The following is a 20246-nucleotide window of genomic DNA, read 5'->3' as shown; positions in this document are numbered from 1 at the left end:
ATTCAAGTCATCTGGTGAAAATTTCTGTATTTTTTCATATCGCAATATATATCGCAGGGTTAAAAAAATCGCAATGTCAGTTTTTTCCAATATCGTGCAGCCCTAATGTCCTGATCACAGTTGAAGCATAAAATCCCAGCGCACCGCAGAGCATCTCTGCTGGGCTGCTGACAGCACAGGTAAAGGCTCATTGTGGGCTGGCGCAGGAGTTCAGTGTGGCATTGAACTAAAAAGGAGGAACAAATAGTCTAATCCTCATATTGAAGGGCCGTATGGACAGTAATGGACATTCAGCTGACTTAACAGCCCTAGTATTTATTTGCATATAGAGCAGGGAAGTGAGATATGATCACAAGTGGTCACTTGAGATGCATCTGGAGACACATTGTAATCCCAGGCGGGAACTCACATACTTAGAGCTGTCCACTTGTGATAAGCTCCCTCTTGACCAACATTAAGACCAGGTCTGAACAGGCTCTGAGAGTTCATAATATAACCATTCTGGATTTCATAAACAAAATAAAAGTTGTCTATTTATACCTCAAGAGACAAACATCCTGCCCACCATCCTCATACAATGAATAACTATTCGTTCTGAAGTTAAGAGGTTAAAGACTGCCAAAGTAAGACAGCTGGTTCAGTCATAGACAGACTAGGAGAAAATGTTCATCTTTGGAGACCATAACTGTTTGACTGAGTACAATATGAGTGTATACAGAGTGTGATTTGGCTATAGTGCTGCTTTCTGTTAAAGAGCTATCCCTACCTCACTAAATAACACATCATCCACAACAAAGTCCCTATATGCAATCTCTCCATCACCTAAGCCTAATCTTTGGCAAATGAAGACAAAACCAGTCTACATAGTGTTAATTAGGGGCTTGCCAAAATTAGGTTCACCATATAAAGTGCGTTATTTGACACAATAGTTCTATATAGACTCTATTTTAATACTTTGTTTGCCATAATTTTTAAGATTACATTGATATTTTAGATATCTTTCTATATCTTTCTACACAGTTCACAGTTATCAATCTACATCCTTTTGATTTATATGTTTGCTTGACTGTACATTGTTCTCTTTTGTACATAAATCTGTGGTTATATAATGAATATACTGCTGAAAGAATGTGTAGACCCGCCTACGGTACATTAGCTACCTTGAGTAACATTGTGCCATTGTCCAAATCCTTCTTCTTGTTTGTCTGACACCTCTGCCATTGTCTAATTTTACATGCAGAAGGAACAACAGTATTTGCCCTCTCTGGTGCTTGTCAACCACTTTTGAATGTTAGTGAGTGAGCTGTCCAAAAAAGACATTGTAAATGGCAGGATATGCCAGCATATCATGATATAGGCAGTTAAATACTGAGGTTATTGGTCGGTATGACATCCTTTTTTTTTTTTTAAATGGGATCAAGCATTCTGCCCTACACAGATAAAGCCCCAATGAAAATCATCCAAAAAAACTGCACTAACTTTACAGGATTTCAGACTCCAATGTTGCATGTCCAATGTGATTACACATAACGAGAAGTTATCAGCTTGTCTAAGACTAATGTGACAGACACACCTCTCTTTTTTAAAATATTTTTCTCTCTCATTATAAAGGTGTTAACCTCGCTTTATTTGTGTAGGTCTATAACATCGAGCCAAGAGCCAGTAGCCATAAAATCTGACTATAGGCTCTCACAGCCAAAAAATACGATCTCTATAATATCATTTTGCGAGTGGAGCAGGGCACTCACTAAGTTTTACTGGGACTTTGGCTCATTCCTTGGGAATTGTCCTTCTTTACCGTATTTCAGAAGTCCATGTGCAAAGAAAACAACTGCACCTGCACCAGGGCAAGATCCTACCATGTAACAGTCCTCGGATATTCACCAGGGAGGAAGCAGCGTAGAACTTGTCACATGTCGCACACACTGTCTGCGCTGCGGTGTCCTCTCATTGTTTGAAGTACCAGGGCCATGCGGGCCCTTAAAAGTAAATCCCTCTCACTCCTCACTCTCCTCCTCATCTCCCTTGGTGCCTTTACTCCAGCGCTGGAAGCAATGAACAGTTGAAGCCAGGAAGAAGCTTGTCATGATGGCCACCACAGACACTGAGATGCCAGAGAAAATGATGATGAGCAGGTCTGTTAGAGTCAGGGTGGCCTGGCACTCGCGGAAGCTGTCCTTCGAGAGCTGGGTCAGGGATACACGTCTGCCGTCCATGGGGAGGGAGCACTCCATGCCTTCCACCCCTGCAATGAACCAGGAAATAAGATTAGACAGATTTACAAGACTACTGAGCCAGAGTTGAAGTGAATAATATTTTATTTTTATGGACTTTTAGACAAATGTATTCAGATGGCACTCACTCTTAAAGTAAGTCATACTGAAGAGCAAGCACAGTACTGCTCTGTCTCAATTCTGAGCAATACACACCATACAAATAAAAGAACTAATTAATTATTCAATTGATTCCCCGTAGATTTAAAGGAGCAGCTGTAGGATTTAGTGGCAGTGAGTGGTTAGCCTGCAGATTGCAAACACCTCATGTCACGCATGTAGGAGAGCCCAGGATGGCTGTGAAACTAGAAAACCCACAAAAGACCGGTTCGGTGGGTCCATTCTGAGCTACTGCACAAACACGGTGGGTTGACATGAGGGCCACCATGGAAGAGGAGCTGTGCCGTCTGTAGTTATAAACAGCTAAAAGTAACGGAAATTCTTATTTTCAGTAAGGAGGTAAGTAAAGTTTATTTAGTATAGCAGCTTTTACAGAACAGGGTCAAAAAGTGCTTCACAAAAGTGAAATTGTTTTAAAAAAAAAAAGCCATTATTGCAATAAAAATAAACAAGTAATAAAACATGAGTAGCAAACAGACCTTACAAACACACAAACACTTGACAGAATGAGGCGTGACAAGAGCCACTTTTAATAAATTAGTCTCCAGCTGCTTTTTAAAGGCTTCAACAGAACCAATTCTGGACCAGCTGGTCCAAAAACAACTTGCTGAGGCAGGTGAAAAGGGAGTTTCAGTTGTGTAGTCAGGATGATATAAAAGTGTGAGTGATTGTTTATAATACAACAGCTTATAATACAACAGATTTGAGTTTCTTTAATGGAAACACGTGCAAGTGTCAATATGTATGTGTTAATATGTTGATCAAAATATACATAACCTGATCAAATATAACACTCAGATTTCTAAAATTAGACTGAACAGATGGAGAAAGAGACCCAATACCCAGAAAGCCTTGGAAGCTACACTGTCTGAGGCAATGACAAGAACGTCAGAGTTTTTTAATTATCCAGTCCTTAATGGCAGTTCATCAAGTTTAAAGAAGACACACAGCTAGATATCATCATAAAGCATAAAAGTGACATGAAATACCTTTAAATTTGCTAATTATTTGACCTATGGAAAGCAAAGCAAATGATATAGGACCCAAGACAGACCCTTGAGGCACACCACAGGAAAGAGCAGCAGTTTCAGACATGTATGGAGCAAGCAACACAGAAAATATCCTCTGTAAGAGACTGGAGATGATTAGCATGTGATTATACACTAATAAAACACACTTACTTAATATTATAAACAATTTCTGCCATATTCTGCCAATAAATCAATAAATCTTGCTTCAAGGTCTTAAGTCATCAAAGACAGAATCCGTTATGAAATAACTCCAGACAATGTCCAGAGAATCAGGTCCAGACATTGTCTGTAGTTGTCCTTTCACACATGTAGCATGCAGCAGGAGATTGTTTGTATCAGACGTGTTCTCACATGTTGGAAATACTCTGTTTGGTTTAGGCAAGGAGGGGCACCTGGATAAAGTGTGCAGGCACCAGGAAGAGGAAGACTCATCTGCAATGATGACTTCATTTTTACTGATATCAATTCTACGTATATTTGGACATATCCACAATATTAACGTAAGCGTGGAAAGCAATAAACTGGCAAGCAGAACAAAACAGCTGCACTCAGTGCAACGTCATCAACATCAGCAACACAACCACTCACTTGCTAGGAATTCTCTGGATAATGACCTGCTGTATTCACACATGGGCTCCAACAGATCATGGACCACAGAGCTGGCAGGGTAAACTCTGAAGCATGCATTTGTGTTCTCATATGCAGCTCCTCCAGACCTAGATGTGCATACTTTCCTGCTTGTATGCAAGTATTTTTATTCAAACAGTGTTGTGTTGTAAAAGTGCAGAATTCAACAGAGAAATGCAGCTTCTTTCAGCTGATTTAATAACTCTAAGGTCAATCAGAAGTCTTCATTTATGAGCTGAAGTTGCACTGTTTATACAGTACACCCACCCACAGCATGACTGCAGGTTCACTGTGGGAACAAGTCGAAATACTAAGAAACTGTGAAGCACAGTGATACTATTATCTACTGGTAACTAAATATATACTCTCTACTGTACAGAACATTTAAAGCTATTCATTTGTACTGTTAGAAAGGCTTTATTTGTCCTTGCTGCTCTGAATGATAGCCCATCTCTGTGCCTCTGACAACAAGACCAATTCCTCTGCATCTTTTCTACTTTGGTTTGGAGAATGAAGCAGACATCCATTTAAATCATTTTAATTTCAGCTGCACAACGCAAGCCTCTACTTCCTCACTTCCTCATTAAAAATGACTCCTGGTTACATCTCAAAAATTTACTGATGCATCTGGAAAGGGCACTGTCTGAGACAGGGGCACCTTGACCAAACTCATCTCAAGATGGAAGCATGATAAATCAGTGAGCGCTGCTCCCCGTGTCTCTGTCACTTTCACACAGTTCATTGTTCAGACATCATTTAAATGGAAAAGGACAGCAACTGTGGCTCTCAAGGGTACAAGTCTTCCAGTGAGTCCTCTTTTCCAAGTCCTGATTACAAACGAGAACAACAGTGGATCAGTAGGGTCAGTTTTAGCATGAATATGTTAAAGACTGACGACTGAAACCACAGTACAGGATGCTCACTCTCACATGCTTAAAGACTCATTCATTCAACTTGTTTTACTGACAACGTCATTAACCTTTGAGTTCAATTTGATACAAGTGCTAATTAGACACTTCTGTTCCAGGCCAATGGATGATACATATCTCATAATTGACATACTCATCCTAACACTGCACACCATAATCTATACAGCCAGTAACTGCCTCCATATTGGCAATGCACTATAGGAAAAACGAGACATATTGATGTGAATGTTAGCTTATAGGTGGGTAGAGATGAAGCCTTGCAATGTGGGTGGCTGCCTTCTACTGATACTGCACATGCAAATGCACACACTTGGCAGTACATCAATTCTGGGTCTTTGCTCAACAGTCAGCACAATTCGCAAGCATGTTTTGTTATCGTGCAAATGCATTAGCTTCTCCTGTGATTAGCTACAATTATATTCATTCATCAAACTACCTGAATTGGTAATTAATTTGACATTTAATGTCATGACATTTAAATGTGTCATTAGTTATTCTAGCAAAATGAAGTACATAACTCGATATACGATAAAATAATGAAATTATGGGCTCGTATTAGTCAGCTGATGTGTAAAACCTCATTGTACAAGTAATAGTAAAGATAATAGCTTGAAACAGCCTCTAAAGTGTTAAGTGACAATGGAAAAAGAAATAATGGAAATTAGTGAAGGCATGGAATTGGTTTCCATGCTCCTCCAATTGACTCTCTACAGTATTAATTAGTTTGTAACTGAACTCTTTAAGAACTTGATAAAACTTAGTGACGCTAATCCTTTACAAGATACAGATTCTCACATTTCTTTTAACATTCAATTAGTAGAGGACACAAGATACACACACACACAGCAAAATGGGAAACTTACAGGCGTACAAGTGATGTTTTTTATTATAAATTTAATGCACGTTTTTGTTGTTGTACATGAATTTGTACCATTATTAGAATTTCTGAAAAGATTCTTTCTGTATTGACTGACTGACTGACTGACTTAGCCCTATTTGCATGGGACTGGTATTACCAGATGACCTCTGAGATTCAGTAATTACTTCCCCACGCAGGTGTTTCATGCAGCATATTCACATTGGTATAAGCAAAGTCAATATTTTAATCAAATTTGCGTGCATTATCTCTCGGGTATGATGTCAAGGCCCTGCGTAACATCCTCTCTCTGAACAATAAGAGCAATGAGCCTCCGAAATTTGCATCAAAATTTTCATTCCAAATTTTTTTCATTTATGATTGCCGTAACAGCCTCCATAATTTTTGACCAGGAGAGAGAGGCAGACCTTGTTTTGGTCTGCCTCTAGAACTAACTTTATCACATGATCTTTGTGTTTGGTCAAATATGGTAGGTAATTTGCTTGTGGCATTTGTACTTTACTTTAACAATACCTTAATATTTACAGACATTGCAGAGTGGCACAGGAGTAAAATCACAAACAATCTCAACAATTATTATTAAGTTATTAGAGGTTCCCAAGTAATACCAGTCCCATACGAATAGGGCCTTACGTCTGTGAAGAAGGTCTGTGTGAGCAAAAGCTTTGACAATAAACCAAGTATTTACAACAGATAGATGGCGCTGGTCACTCCGGGCTGTTGCACATATTTCCCTTAAACCCAAACAATCTGTGCTCAATGTTTTCCATGAGTTTAAGGGAAAATTCTACACTTTTCATGTGGCTGTCCAGTCAGTGCTGATAGTCAATTCTAATAAGTAAAGTATTAAATTCCTCAATGTGTGATATATTGACCGAGAAGTTATTCTGCTCTAAAAATCTGTTGTCCGTCAGGCATCCAGTGATATCACAGTGATGTCATTGGTGTTAAGAAAGAACTAAAGGCTATTTCAGCTTGGATTTGTAGTCATGCTACATGAGTATTTTTGCACTATCTTTTGTCATGTTTTGGCAAACAAATAATAGCTATAGGCTAAGGTACTGATAAAACAGAAACACAGGTATGGGAGTCACAAACTCACCCACAGCTTTCTTGGTCAATATAGTACACATTGAGGGATTTATGGCTTTAATTGACTACATTTACCATTAACACTGATTAGATATCAACATGAAAGGTGCCAAGTTCTCACTTTAACTTTAAATTTCCTAACATAAAAATTTGAATTAAAGGCAAAGAAATTTCCTTTAATATCTGGGGCACGACGGTTTTAAGTAAACATTACTGAACAGTAGTACATTGTGCATTTGTTGGGTGTTTATTTTCAGCTGCAAAAACACATTTAGTGCCCTACTAGTTTACAGCACCAGGATAGTGATTCAGTCCAAATAAACTACAGCACTTATGCTGATCATAAAGCAGAGATGTGCCCCAGTGCAATGATGTGGCTCATTGATTTGTTTTCAATCAATCTGTGGATATTGATGGCACAGAGGAATGAGATATGTCAGATTTGGGCTACGCATTTTGGCTTGATTTGAAAAATCCATTGTTGGTTTTGTTCTTGTAAGCAGATTTGTTCATGATAAAAAAAATATGGTATATTACCAGCCTTGCTCTTTAAACGCTATAGTTCCTACATGAAAATCTTATCAAGTCCTGGTTTGATCATCTGCATGGGACTATAATTCGAGCCTCATTAATGTATGTAACTTGTTTTATTCCTAATTTGTGTTCTGGCTGGCTCCTATTGCAGCACACACACACACACACAGACCGTAACCAGGCTTGCAGGAACCGTATCACAAGTGTATGCTGGACAAGTTCCACGAAAAACTCAAGTAGCCTTGGATCGGGATCAGATGAAGTGAGTCAGAAGCAAACCCAGCATCAAGAATGAGGCTCCAAACTGATTAGGAGCCAATACCAACAATCCTGGTGGAGCCAGAGAAGAGCACACTGGTTTCTGCCATGATTCATTCTCAGGCATGTCCACCTTATGTTGTGGGAATCGGAGCTCAAAACAAACTCATAATCTAGTGCATGTGAGGAAACTGCTCAGTCTGACTAACATGCAAGTTTGCTGAGGAGACGATATTAACCTGCTGGCCTCATCGGGGAGAGTTATAAGCTGAAAATGTTTTGTTTTAAATCTAATGTTCTAAAAATTGTGTTGCATAACTAACCATATGGCTCACATTTTAAAAGCATCAGTTCAGTTTCCAAATTACAGTTTCACTCAGCAGGGCTTTTATGGAAAAGAGTTTTGTTTTTGCTGTAACATTTCCAATGTCTCTCGCAGCATTTTGTGAATGGCAGTGGTTGGACCTTGGACTTTATAATCACGCAACGTGTGAATATTTCTTTTCATTATAACACAGTGTTGTGAAATTACTAATGATTTATCTGGAGTGGAGTGAATGGAGTGGTTGCCACATTAAATAACCTCAGAGATGTTCTTTTAATTTTGCACATAATAAATCCCTTCCAATAAATGGTGACTGTTAAATGATGAAGCAGCAGCAGAGAAACGAGCAGAGTTTTCAGAAAGAGGCACAAACAGAATGCACTGACCTTGTTGTGATTAACTGTTCACAGGCATTTTAAAGGGACAGTTTGCCCCAAAATCGCTTTTGTAGGAACTATTTTCTTTCTGCAGTAGAGTCTACCAGAACTTTTTTATTATTTTTATTTCTACAGAAGTTCCTAAATGAAACTGTTCACAACAAGTTTGGTGATTATCTTTTGCTGGTAGAAGGAAAGTAGTTCCAGTACATTCTACTGGAGAAGGAAATCACAGAAACCTGAGTAACTAGGTCAAGGAAACGGACACTGGTTTTGAATTTTGCAAATGTATTTTTTTGGCGCTTTGAGTCCCACAAGTTGGTGCCATTTATTCCCATTATATCTGAGAGAAGACAGGCATTTCTATAGCCAATATCTCCAAAACTTGGGAACTCACACAATCCATCTAGATGGATGAATGACAGAACAGGCAAGAGGTAAGAAAAATATGAGCTTTTGATTTTGGGGGTGAACTGTCCCTTTAAGTTAAAAAATAAAACCCACAAAATTCACCTTTAGTGTCATTGCCACAACAAAAGTTTTGAGTACTGAATCTGAAAATTCAATATGTTGGTGCGCCTGTCCTGTCTGTTTGTGCTGGAGATAAATGGTTCATATTTATATTCATGGTGCAGTTATTGGTTGACAAAGTAACCCATCACCTCAGAGACTTGGCCTTTGCCTTTGAGACAGTTTTGTCTGGTCTTGCCTTAATGAGATCTCAGAAGGAAATGATCCCGATGAACACATGGCCCCTGCAGGAGGTACAGGATTACTACATTTATTTTGATAAAAGCAGGGTGAACAGGAACAATGCTGGACATACACCTGATGCAGTTTTCATATTAGTCTAAATACAAGAGCACAAAATACAATAACAAAACCAAAACTTTGGGTGCCTGCAATGTTCCGGGTATGTATCTGCGCACATTTTCATATATTCGTCATTTATTTTAATGCAAATGCACATCGTATCTGCCCTACAACAGAATACACAGGATTTGCGAGGAGAGATAGTAGCTTTCCACTGGAGCTACACTGTTGCAATTAAGAACTAAAATTACACAATGGGGCACACAGACTTATTACACTGTCTGACAAAAGGGGATAATTACTGAACAGCTGTGGTATTTGGCCAAAAGAGGAATCTTCTGGAACAAACACCATAATTACAGTTTCTCAGCGATACACGCTATACACGACAAAAGGTGCATCTTTTACGGAGTGAGGATGCCCAGAGTCAGCGAACGTGACCTCAGATTAAAGATACAGCAAACTGAAACCTGAGTCTGGTATAGATAATTTATTGACTGTGAGCTGCTTTAACCTACAACTACTACAGCTGAAAAACTCAAACAGCTCCACAGAAATCCTGTGCCAACATGACGTTTTTGACACTTATCCACTTAGTAAAGAAAACAGAATGTCAACAACCCGACGGCAAAATGACTGCAGTGAAATCCATTATTGTAAAATCAATTGAGCTGTTTAAAAGGAGCTATTTATTCTCTGTTTACTGGTTTCACTTGTTACAGCTCTAAACTTGCACACAATGTTTACTTTTTTTTCATAGGGTATTTGCTGTTCCTCCAACTTGTGTCTATGATACACACCGGACCTCTAAATTCAATTTGGTAAGATAACACAATAAATGCAAGATGGCTGATAAACAGTTTCCAACATTAGTACAAAAATGGGTTATTGGTAGGCTATCAACAATTTTGAAATTTTGTAACCTCCTCTTTTATTCAGTACGTTTATCTGTCAGCTAAATTCAGCATTTTTGTATTATGTGTAACAGATGTTATATTTGGAGCTTCACATAGCCAGATATTCACATAATCTGCTGTTTAACACACAGCTTATGTGTGAGAGTTTTTGACTGATTTTAAAAGACTGATGTGTTATTATACCCAGAATTAGAGACCAGGTGTTGGAACAGGAATTTGGATTTTGTTGTTACTAACAAAAACAATGATAACAATCTACAGCAAACATGTTGTATAATGTATATAATAATGTGTGAATGATCTAAAATCCCCCATATCTCTATAATGCATCAGAATTAAAGTATTGAAGTTCATATTTATTATAGGTGGTGCTTGTCAGATAAACTCATCAATAAATAAACACAAACCACAATCTTCTCCTAAACCTACCCAAGTAGTATTGGTGCCTAAACCTAGCCAAGGCCTTTATTCTGAAAGTATAACTGAACACTGCATATTTATTATAACTAACGTGACCACGGAACAGTGGATAATATAGTTGCAAGTCACACTGAAGAAAATGTCATGAAGAAAATGGAAAATTCGTGTTCATGTACACAAATGTAAAAGATTAAATTTCATGACTATTTCATAAAGTGCCATAAATCAGACTGGCACATACAGGTACTTCACCAAAACATTATGGCCACGCCTCCTTTTGGAGGACAAAAAACCATAGTATAGATAACAATGTAAATGTATGTGTTTTTATGTCACAATTTTGATACGTTTGTATGAATTCATGTCCAGTTAAAAAAAATAATAATTTCATAGAGATGTCTAATAATTATTTTGTGATCTTGTCTGAACCTGAACATTTGTGATACATTAATAAATGAAGGTTGATCAGTCAGCCATCATGTTCATCCAGTCTTCCCCCATCCAAGCAGATAAATGAGTCAACAGTGGCCAGACACTGTTAATATTGAATTGCCAGGTATATTTAATCTAAGTGCTGTCTGTAAATTAGAAAAAACTGTTAATAGACAGCTGTTGATTTAAGCTGGGCTGCAATTTATTTCAAGAGCTCCAGTAGCCTCCTGCTCAAGCTAACGTTACGTTTCCCTCAATTCTTAATATCCTCAGCATCATTTAGCTATTTTCTACACTGACAGTGAATATTCATGTATCTGATGTGCCTTAAATGGTGTCTACTTCTTCTTCAGCATAAATTCACTGATTGATACTTACTGTCATATAAAATGAATTAACACTGCAGCCAGAATAAAGAATTACCGCTCTCTGGAGGCTCATACGTTCTGATTGCTCTCTTTTTGGGATCCCTTTCCTTTCCAGGAAAGATGGGGAGATTGTGATGAATTTGTATGTTTATTTGTTTCATAACTTGCTATATAACAGCTGTTCTGCATTTTCCCACCTCACCCTTATATGAAACCATGAGTTTTCCCTGGGACGGAGACGTGGCCTTGGCGAATGGGGATCAATGACGTATCGCTGGTCTGATGTATGAGACGGTGTTGGCAGTTACTTAAATGTTTCAGCATGTCATCCTCTGCTGGTGCTAGGTAGTTATATTTGTTCTGGGGTTAGATGCAACATTTTAAGTCAAATTTGCTGTTCCTGTGTTGATGATGAACACTGGACCTCCATATCTAACTTAGTTTAGAGCTAGCTGTCAAGTTGGATGGAAGTTGACTGACAAACAGCTACGAATGTTATAGATTAAATACACATCTCCTCCAAGAAACTCTAGTATTTGGTACCAACAGTTCTGAAATTTTGCAGAGGCAACCAGCCCTTTTATTCAGAAAGTTTATCCACCAGCTGTTGTTTGTATTAACCTACCTATAACAGATGCCAGGTATTCACACCACCTGCTGTTCAACACACAGCTTATGCATGAGAGTTTTAAAGCCAGGAATGAAACAAATAATATTATGACATCCTCCCATCATTCGGTCTTCAACCTTTACCCGGACAGAACTAAGATTCATAATTTAGCAAGCTAGCAACAGCATGGTACGCCAGGTTATGACACAGCCACTTCCAACGTTCAAATCAAATTAAACATTAAACATAGGCATTAAACACTTTTGTCTTATCACCCAGAAAGGTGATGCCACTAGGGATGGGGATTTTATTTGATTTTGAACATTATAACATAACTAATTAAATAGGTTAACTGGTGTTACACTCTAATGATTCCCACCATCAGGTATGATGGAAGGCTTTTAAAGTAAGTTTTTTTTTAACAGTATAGAATTTGCCTCTGTATTGTGTACAAAATATTGATGTAGTAAATTAAAAAGTGAATTCCTAACTTTTTCTATAATTGGAAACTGCACTAATAATCCCAAGGCACACCACCTGGAACCACTGGTCTATAGTATAAGAGAGTGTGGGAGAGACACTAACTTTGTTTGGTGCTTATAGGCCTATTGATAACTATATTTAGTGCCTATTTTATTCAGTGTAATTCTGTTTACCAATGATGTGCATGGGACTACAGGCGCAGACTAGAGTCTATGATTTGATGTTGAAGAAATAAATGAATGGGTCAAATTCAGGTTGAACATGTGCCTGTGGGTTTCCTGTAATCTCTTCATACCTATAATAAAAGCTGTGAATTTCAAGACCCCAGAACATTTACTGTGGCAGAGAAAATCATGACACACAAACAGCCATAAAAAAAACCATCTAACAGAACAATTTAGTAAAGAAAAATCTAAAAGAGGATTTTACAATGCTGTGCTCAGCAAGTATCTCAGTGGAAGACATGACTAATCAAGAGACCATTTTTAATAAAAGCTACACCTACAGCAGGTCAATATCAGCTTCGGAAATGGGAAACCTGATACAGTACAATTTCTGTGAGTTCATAAATGATACCAAAAACCACTATGATCTCAAAAGTGTGGCTGGAGCAGGCTGCCTTACACTAATGTAACAGAAATCATGCCATTATATTATCAGGTACATCGGGCCACACAGCTATGTTACATTCTTGGCGCAGCGAGTTGATGGATTACATTTAGGATTACAGCCAGGCGAGCGGATAGGCTATCTGCTGTCACGGCCGTGATTGATCTACCTAGCTGTGACAGACTGATATTGGAGGCTGGTTTTCTCCTCTCTCCCTCAACACCACACTGTCTGTCCAGATTGATCTCTGCACCACTAGCAAAGGAATAATCACCACAATCTTACATCTGCAGACTCCTGCAGGAGTTGGCATTCGTGCCAAAGTCCTCACTTGCTCCCAAACCACTAGTGTCTAGACAGTCCACCTAAATAATCCAGTTGTGATAATGACTCACAAAACTGTCCCCTCCCTACTTTATTAAATGAGATGGATGTGCCACTCAAGTCCAATACTCAGTGGATGTAAAAAGAACCAGGCGGACATTTACAGAGAGATTGGAGAATTATTCAATTGACATCAGAGGGAGAGTCTAAAGAAAATCTGAAGCAAAATGATGAGAGATTCATACAAGAAGAAGGCAAAGAGTGGGAGTTGGAGACGAACAGAGTGGAGAATGTGTGTGTTATGACTGCACAAAATGACAAGCATTCATGTGACAGTGGGGCGAGGGTGAATCATTCAGGAGGGGATTCCTTCTGCGTGGAGACTCACTGACATCACTATGCCATGGGTATATTCAAAATGTCATCACAAAAGCACACATTTACACATAGAAATTCGCTCATTACCAAATGCAAGCAACCACAGTTAAAAATCACTGAAAACCTAGATCTACAACAGCCTTAATACTCAGTTAATTCCACCAGGTCTGGTTCTACAAGGGTGCAAAAGCAGGCATTGCACCTTCAGTTTAACAGGCTGCACCCTCAGTCGAAATTTGAATAATAAATGCCAAGCACTAGGTGGGAGGTCATGCATGTTGCGGTGTCTGCAACTGCCTGAGTTGTCTGCGTCCATTTGTGCGTCTCCATACATACCCTCTATTTTGGTTTATGTATATGCAGCGCTGCAAAATGCAAAACTGTTGGGTGAAGGTGAATATAGATCAGCAGGTGTGGTGTTTAATAAACACTCTCCCAGCCAGTCACGTCACAGGTCTCATAGCTCTGAGACAGCTATGCCAATCAATCACAGTTAAACGTGATTACAACAGCTCAGCAAATGGAAAGGTTTACCTCGTGCAATGGTGGAACGGTTCAGAGTGTCACGACATGAACACACATCCCCACAAATCTGCACCCAAATACAGATGGGGTGAGATTTTCCATCAGGTATTACAATACCAAGAGAAATAAAATATAAGAGCGATTTGGGCAGATGAATGTCTATCACTCACATGTGTAAAACTACAACCATTTTGGGATGGAGTTATTCAAATTCTTGAGGATATTTTCTGTTACAAGATTCCTAAGGATCCTCAGATTGTTTGTCTGGAATTGATACCAGACAATATAATTCATAAGAGGGACATCTATCTCTTCAAAATATGAAAGCAGGGACCCATGAAAAACGAAAACGAAATGGACTGCATACAAGACTAAAAGTGGGTTGTGTTTTCAGCCGATAAGAAAAAGTTATTATATAAGGTTGTAAAGAGAGAGTAGTACCCGCCTCTAAATTTGTTTTAATTTCTTTATTTCTCTTTATTTATCATTTTTCAATATGTCATCTGTTCAGTGAAAAACAGAAAAACAAATAACAACAAAAGAGAAAGAGAAATTGATTTATTAATGATTACATTGAATCAATTCTATTTTAGTAATAATTCTAATGTATCTCACCTCATACATGGTCACGTTGTTTTATAATTCATGTTACACATTAGTGTTTGCCCTGTGATATGTTCCAACGATAAAAAATTAGCTACTTTTAAAAAGACAGTTAGAAAAGTGATTCCGATGACTCTGGTAATCAGGCGTCTCCTTCACAAAAAGGCAGAACAGTTTATTGTGTGCAAATAAATGTCTGTATGGTTATACTGTAGTAGCCTGGTGTTGTTTTCAGGTGATTTAATGAATGTAAAGTGAACGGTCGGGTGTAACTGCACTGTGGTGAGGCTGAAAAGGAACAATATGTTTACAAGTTTTCCAGTTGTGTTTCAGTATAATTTGTTCATCAAGCAACAACACTGACTTAAAACCTACTCTATTTTTGATTGCATCTATATCTACACCCCTACTTATTTCAGATGCATCTCTTGTCATTTTATTCCAGAACTGCGCCAGAATTCCAGAAAACAATGATTAAGCAAAAAAATAATTAAATTGACAACAGTTCCCCAACAAAATGGCTGGAACAAAACCTCTCTGCTCCTGCTATCTGTCTGTTTGAATCTGAGCCAACTCAACAGAGAATTAAAGCTGTTATATCGCTCCAGACTCCTTTGAGAAACAGTAATTTTAACTCTCAGAACATGGGAGTTTCTGAATGTGTTAAAGCACCAAAATCACACAATAACACAAACAATCTCACCGATCTCCCATGTTTCGCAAGGTAAAATTACAGTTTTTTTCTCAAAGGAGTTTTGGTAGTGTCAATCAAAAGTGATCAGCCTACACAGTTTTGAAAAATGGTCTAAACAGCAAAATGCACTGTTTTTTGAGCAAGGTTTTCTAATAGCTATGAACATTTGTTTTTCGCTCAGATAGCAGATGTTTAATGAGACACTCAACTGTAAATCATAACTGCATTTTAACTGTTTCCAGCCAAATGTCCAGAGGCTTTAAAATATGAAAGTGAAAAGCAGCTCATCTCCAGCCACAATTTATTACAAATCTAAACAGCTGAATATGCAGCCTTTCGCAATTTCTGCTTCACACTCGACCACACACAAGCAGAAGGGAAGGTATCCATCATTCACAAGGCTGCACGCTGCCAGTGAAATAAAGCTTTTGGCTTTTCACCTTTTATTTCTGACACTGGCAGATTATCCCTTTCTGCTCCTGTATGTGCAGCAGCTGATTCCATCTCACTGTGTAATTCTGTCCACCTTTTCACACTCTGCTCTCTCTTGCCAGCACTCTCTCTTTCGCTCACATCCCAACTTTAAATAAACATCAAATTAGGCCAGGATAAAAGAAGGTGACAGCCTGTGTTAATGGAAGAGATATTTCCTCATCACATGTCCACGGGTAGTAAAGATAGCAAGTAATGTCATGTGAGGCTGAGGCTTTATATGTGTTCTATGCAGTGCTAGTCAATGGCATCATATTTTCAAACCTGCTTGCGCAGTGTGCTAACAGGCCTCTAGGGAGCAACTCGATAGGCTGCAAAGGAAAATTCAGACTTTGACCCTGTCACATGAACTGCTACTTTGTAGTGAAACTGTTCAGGTCATTACTAGTGTTGATAGCAATGCCACGATGGGCTTCAGCCTCAGTCTCTCATGGGAGTTGGCCTACCCTGCCCTGTAGGCAGCTCTGGCTCCAATTACCCTGGCCAATGTGCCGTAGAACTGTGTCAGTCTGAATTATACATGGCCTTTGTTCATCCTTAACCCAAGAGCACTGGAGACAGCAGTGGATCATGTTTACACTCATCCCAGCATTAAGACATTTATGAACCTGATTGGTGGCTAAAAAAACTCACCAAAAAACAAAAGCAGTGTCTATGTTGTATGAATACTTATCTGGACGCTGCACGTAAGAGACAAAACACAGCCGCGCAGAAAGAGATTTCTGTCCTAAACCCCCCCCTACTCCCCCCCGCCCCACCCCCAGATTTTAAAGCATCTTCCACCCACTCATCATGCTGACCTGCAGTAATCAAAGTTATGCAAACAGAAAAGTGTGCTGCTTTGTGAACTTGAAATCACAGGGGAAATCAAGATGTGAAAAATGGAATGGGAATTGGGTTTACAGCATGGGCTCTGCAGCTGCTGCATTATGCAGGCCATCACAGAGGGAACCAGAGATATCTCAGGATGACTTCCAAAAAAGCAGAACAGGTTTTGTCATGTTTTATTTGCAATTTTTTTTTAATTTAGTTTCAGAACCTGTTCAATTATTCTGCTGGCGTTGTATTCAACAGTTCTGGGAAAGTCGTGACCGCTAAATACTGATATGTGTTGACGCTCAATCAATAAACCAATAGCCTAATTAATGCTACTGAGGAATCTACTGGCACACCTAGGTTGCAGTCCAATAGTCTTTTTTTTGCTTTGGTCCCTAACTGAGTGGAATAACCCAGAAGTATCTCAGTGGCAGCCATGATATGAGCTGACTGAGTCCTCTAAATCAGGGATTCTCAAAGTGTGGCCTGCGGTCCAATGCCAAGCCTCAAATGCATGAAATGTTCCTGAACATGACATTAACGACATGTACATGTTTATATTTTAATCATTTCATTTCAGTGCTTTCACTTTCAATAGCCTACATGTAATAACAACACCCTCCCCAACTCATCAACTACCAATGCTACTATGTCACACCCCTAGCAACTCATACTGATGCACACGGAAGCCTTTATGAAATGCTGTCAGAGAGCCTATTGAACAAGTGATAAACATTGTGAAACAGTCGCTGTTTGGATAGGTTCAGGCACCAATGTTTTGAACATAATAAGTGCATTATATTATAGAAGTCACATGACATCAGTGAAGCAAGTCGCAAGATGAAATTCATGTGATGCACGTGAAATTATGTACCTTAAAACTTTTCATAATGTTTTGGCTTCACATAGAACACAAACCTCTGTGAATGAAACTAGGCTGTTCATACAAACACGAAAAACTGATGTCCCATAACAAGCATATGTCAGCTTAGGAATGACAACTTGTAGAAGGGTACAGGTTGTATGGCAACTAGCGGCACCTCACAAGTGTTACGTCAGCAATGCTAGTGCTGCATCTCAATGGACAACTTAGCAATTTTAATGTGGAAGTGGAGGTCTTCTGTGGCTGAGCCACCACAGAAAAATACTGCATGGCTGAGGAGAAAAGGAGGTTTCATAAAAAAAAACTTTCACATTGGAGGACAGATGAAGTTATCTATCTGCAAACAGGTGAATTCAACGTTCAAGGAGTTTAAAGTTTAAAAAAATACATATATATGAAACCAGTCATAACTCCTCCAACAAGTTCGCAGGTTTCCTGTGCAGCCCTCAGTAGCATGCTGGCTCCCTAAGTCATCAAAACTCTGAGTTCCCCTGCACTAAATGCTAGGGAAAGGTGCTTCAGTGCTTCCTCTCTTGTCTCCTTTAGCATAGGGTACATTGGACCATCCTTTACAAAAGGAAAAGAGATAGCCACCCCACCAGTCCTTGGGGCAGCAGCATTTAAAGTGATGTTCCATTTGGCTGCACACAAAAACAAATGATCAACATCCAGTCCATCTTCGCAACATTATTGCATATTTATGTAGCCTAGAGTGCATCCAGTCAGATTCTCTTTGCACCACATGAAGTCCTCATGAAATCTCCCTCACATCTTTTCTTGATCTCATGATGTTTTCCATCGAGATCAAGTAAAAATATCTAGGAAAAGATACAAACCTGAACTTTTTTGACTACTGGTATACTTTATTTTTATCTGATTAGCTGATTCCCAACATCTGTACTATTTTAAAAGTAAAACCAAAAGCTTTAAAGGGTAAACATTTCTCTTTTATATTGTGTCAAAAAATACATTTAAGACTTACTAAAGTAAGTGAGTAAATCCTTATGACAAACTTTTCTTGCTCACAATATGAGGAAATTAATGTGTCATTTTGTATTAACGGGAATCGATAAAAGATCTGGACCAACTAATATCAATCAAATGGTGTCTTGGGACACTAAAACACAATTTGATACTCAAATATTTGAATCTTCTACTTCATACTTTTGTTTTCTAAACTGTTTATGGAGCTCCACACCACATTTTTTCCATACTTTTCAACATTATGTCAACAGCAGTGTAAATAAAACCCCACATTCAAAAATCAAGCAGATTGCACTGACAACCTTGAGTGTACTGAATTTTGTCATTATGCCAGTTTGAACAAACTGTAGACAGAAAGTATTATATTTAGCATGGAGTGTAGGACAAGGATACAAGGATCATTTTTAGTAGCTTTAACCTTTCTGGGTTCTGTATATCAGTTCAGTTCAGTATCAGCTGAGTATCAGTTCTCGGTTTTAAAAGAGGCCACACTCTCAATAACATTTAAACAGCAGTTTTTTTGGCTCTGTAACTGACTTGTTGTATGATGAAACAGACATGAGGATGCAACACCCACGATGACCGAAAAAGCACAATGATGTGCAATTTGAAGAGTAATTTCTGTCTCTGTAATTGATTTTGTCGATGATGAATGAGATATTAAGTTGAAACACCCACACCAATGATGGTTGTTCGAGCTGATACATATTGAAAAGCTTATCAAGTCAACCTCATTAACTAATGAGTGTCCATCTGTTATCGTGCAGCCACTTCCAACATGGCGTCCCAGGGAATAGGTCATCATATTTTTCCCGTGATCGAGAGCTCAGTCATTATGTTAATTAGGTCTGGCAGTATCATGCCTGCAAGTGTGAACTGGCCATGTTTGTAAATCCAACTCACTATAATCCTCCCTGCTACTCTGTGTTTGTTCAACAGTAGTCAACAGTGGTGCACAATACTACACAGTACACTACTACACTGCAGTACTCAGGTCACTCAGTTCATAGTAGTAGAACAAAGACAGAGGGTGTTGTACACTGTACAGATTGTAAACTATGCTGAGGCACTGTGATTGGTGATACTGGGCTATATAAATTATATTTGACTTTGACTCTAGAGGAAATATTAATTAAAACTGGTGGTTCATGAGGATCTTAGATTTTGATAATCTAGTCTACAAGTGAACAGGTTATTCCATTTGCATGTTGTAACTTTTCAAAATAAACTTCACTCTTTGCAAAAAGTGATGCGCTAATGACCAACAAAAACCTGCTCGAAAGTCAATGACGCAGTATTTTCCCCGTTATTTAAAGGACACATTATTTAGATTGTAAGATGCACACACACAGTACACAGGTGGGCTCTCAACGCACATACACAGTTTTTAGGAAACTGCAGATAATATACGGGTCATAAAAATTAACATTCTGATTAATAGCGAGAGACTGC

General features: G+C 38.6%; 1 protein-coding gene across 2 annotated transcripts in view; it reads right to left on the bottom strand.

Annotated features, from left to right (window-relative positions):
• Positions 1–493: 493 nt before the first annotated feature.
• The window catches only part of lrrc38b (leucine rich repeat containing 38b), a 61636-nt gene continuing 41883 nt past the window's right edge, over positions 494–20246 (bottom strand). The window contains exon 2 of one of the 2 annotated variants that reach the window (XM_084739253.1): positions 494–2245. In XM_084739253.1, coding sequence (XP_084595379.1) covers positions 1998–2245 — 248 coding nt within the window. In that variant the 3' untranslated portion in view covers positions 494–1997. The remainder of the gene's footprint in view (positions 2246–20246) is intronic. The other variant, XR_014772057.1, reaches the window with a different exon arrangement.

This window comes from Lutjanus erythropterus, chromosome 2 (genome assembly GCF_056507025.1).
Source record: "Lutjanus erythropterus isolate fLutEry1 chromosome 2, fLutEry1.hap2, whole genome shotgun sequence".
In the NCBI taxonomy this organism is placed as follows: Eukaryota; Metazoa; Chordata; class Actinopteri; order Lutjaniformes; family Lutjanidae; genus Lutjanus; species Lutjanus erythropterus.
This window is presented reverse-complemented; position numbering and strand designations above follow the sequence as displayed.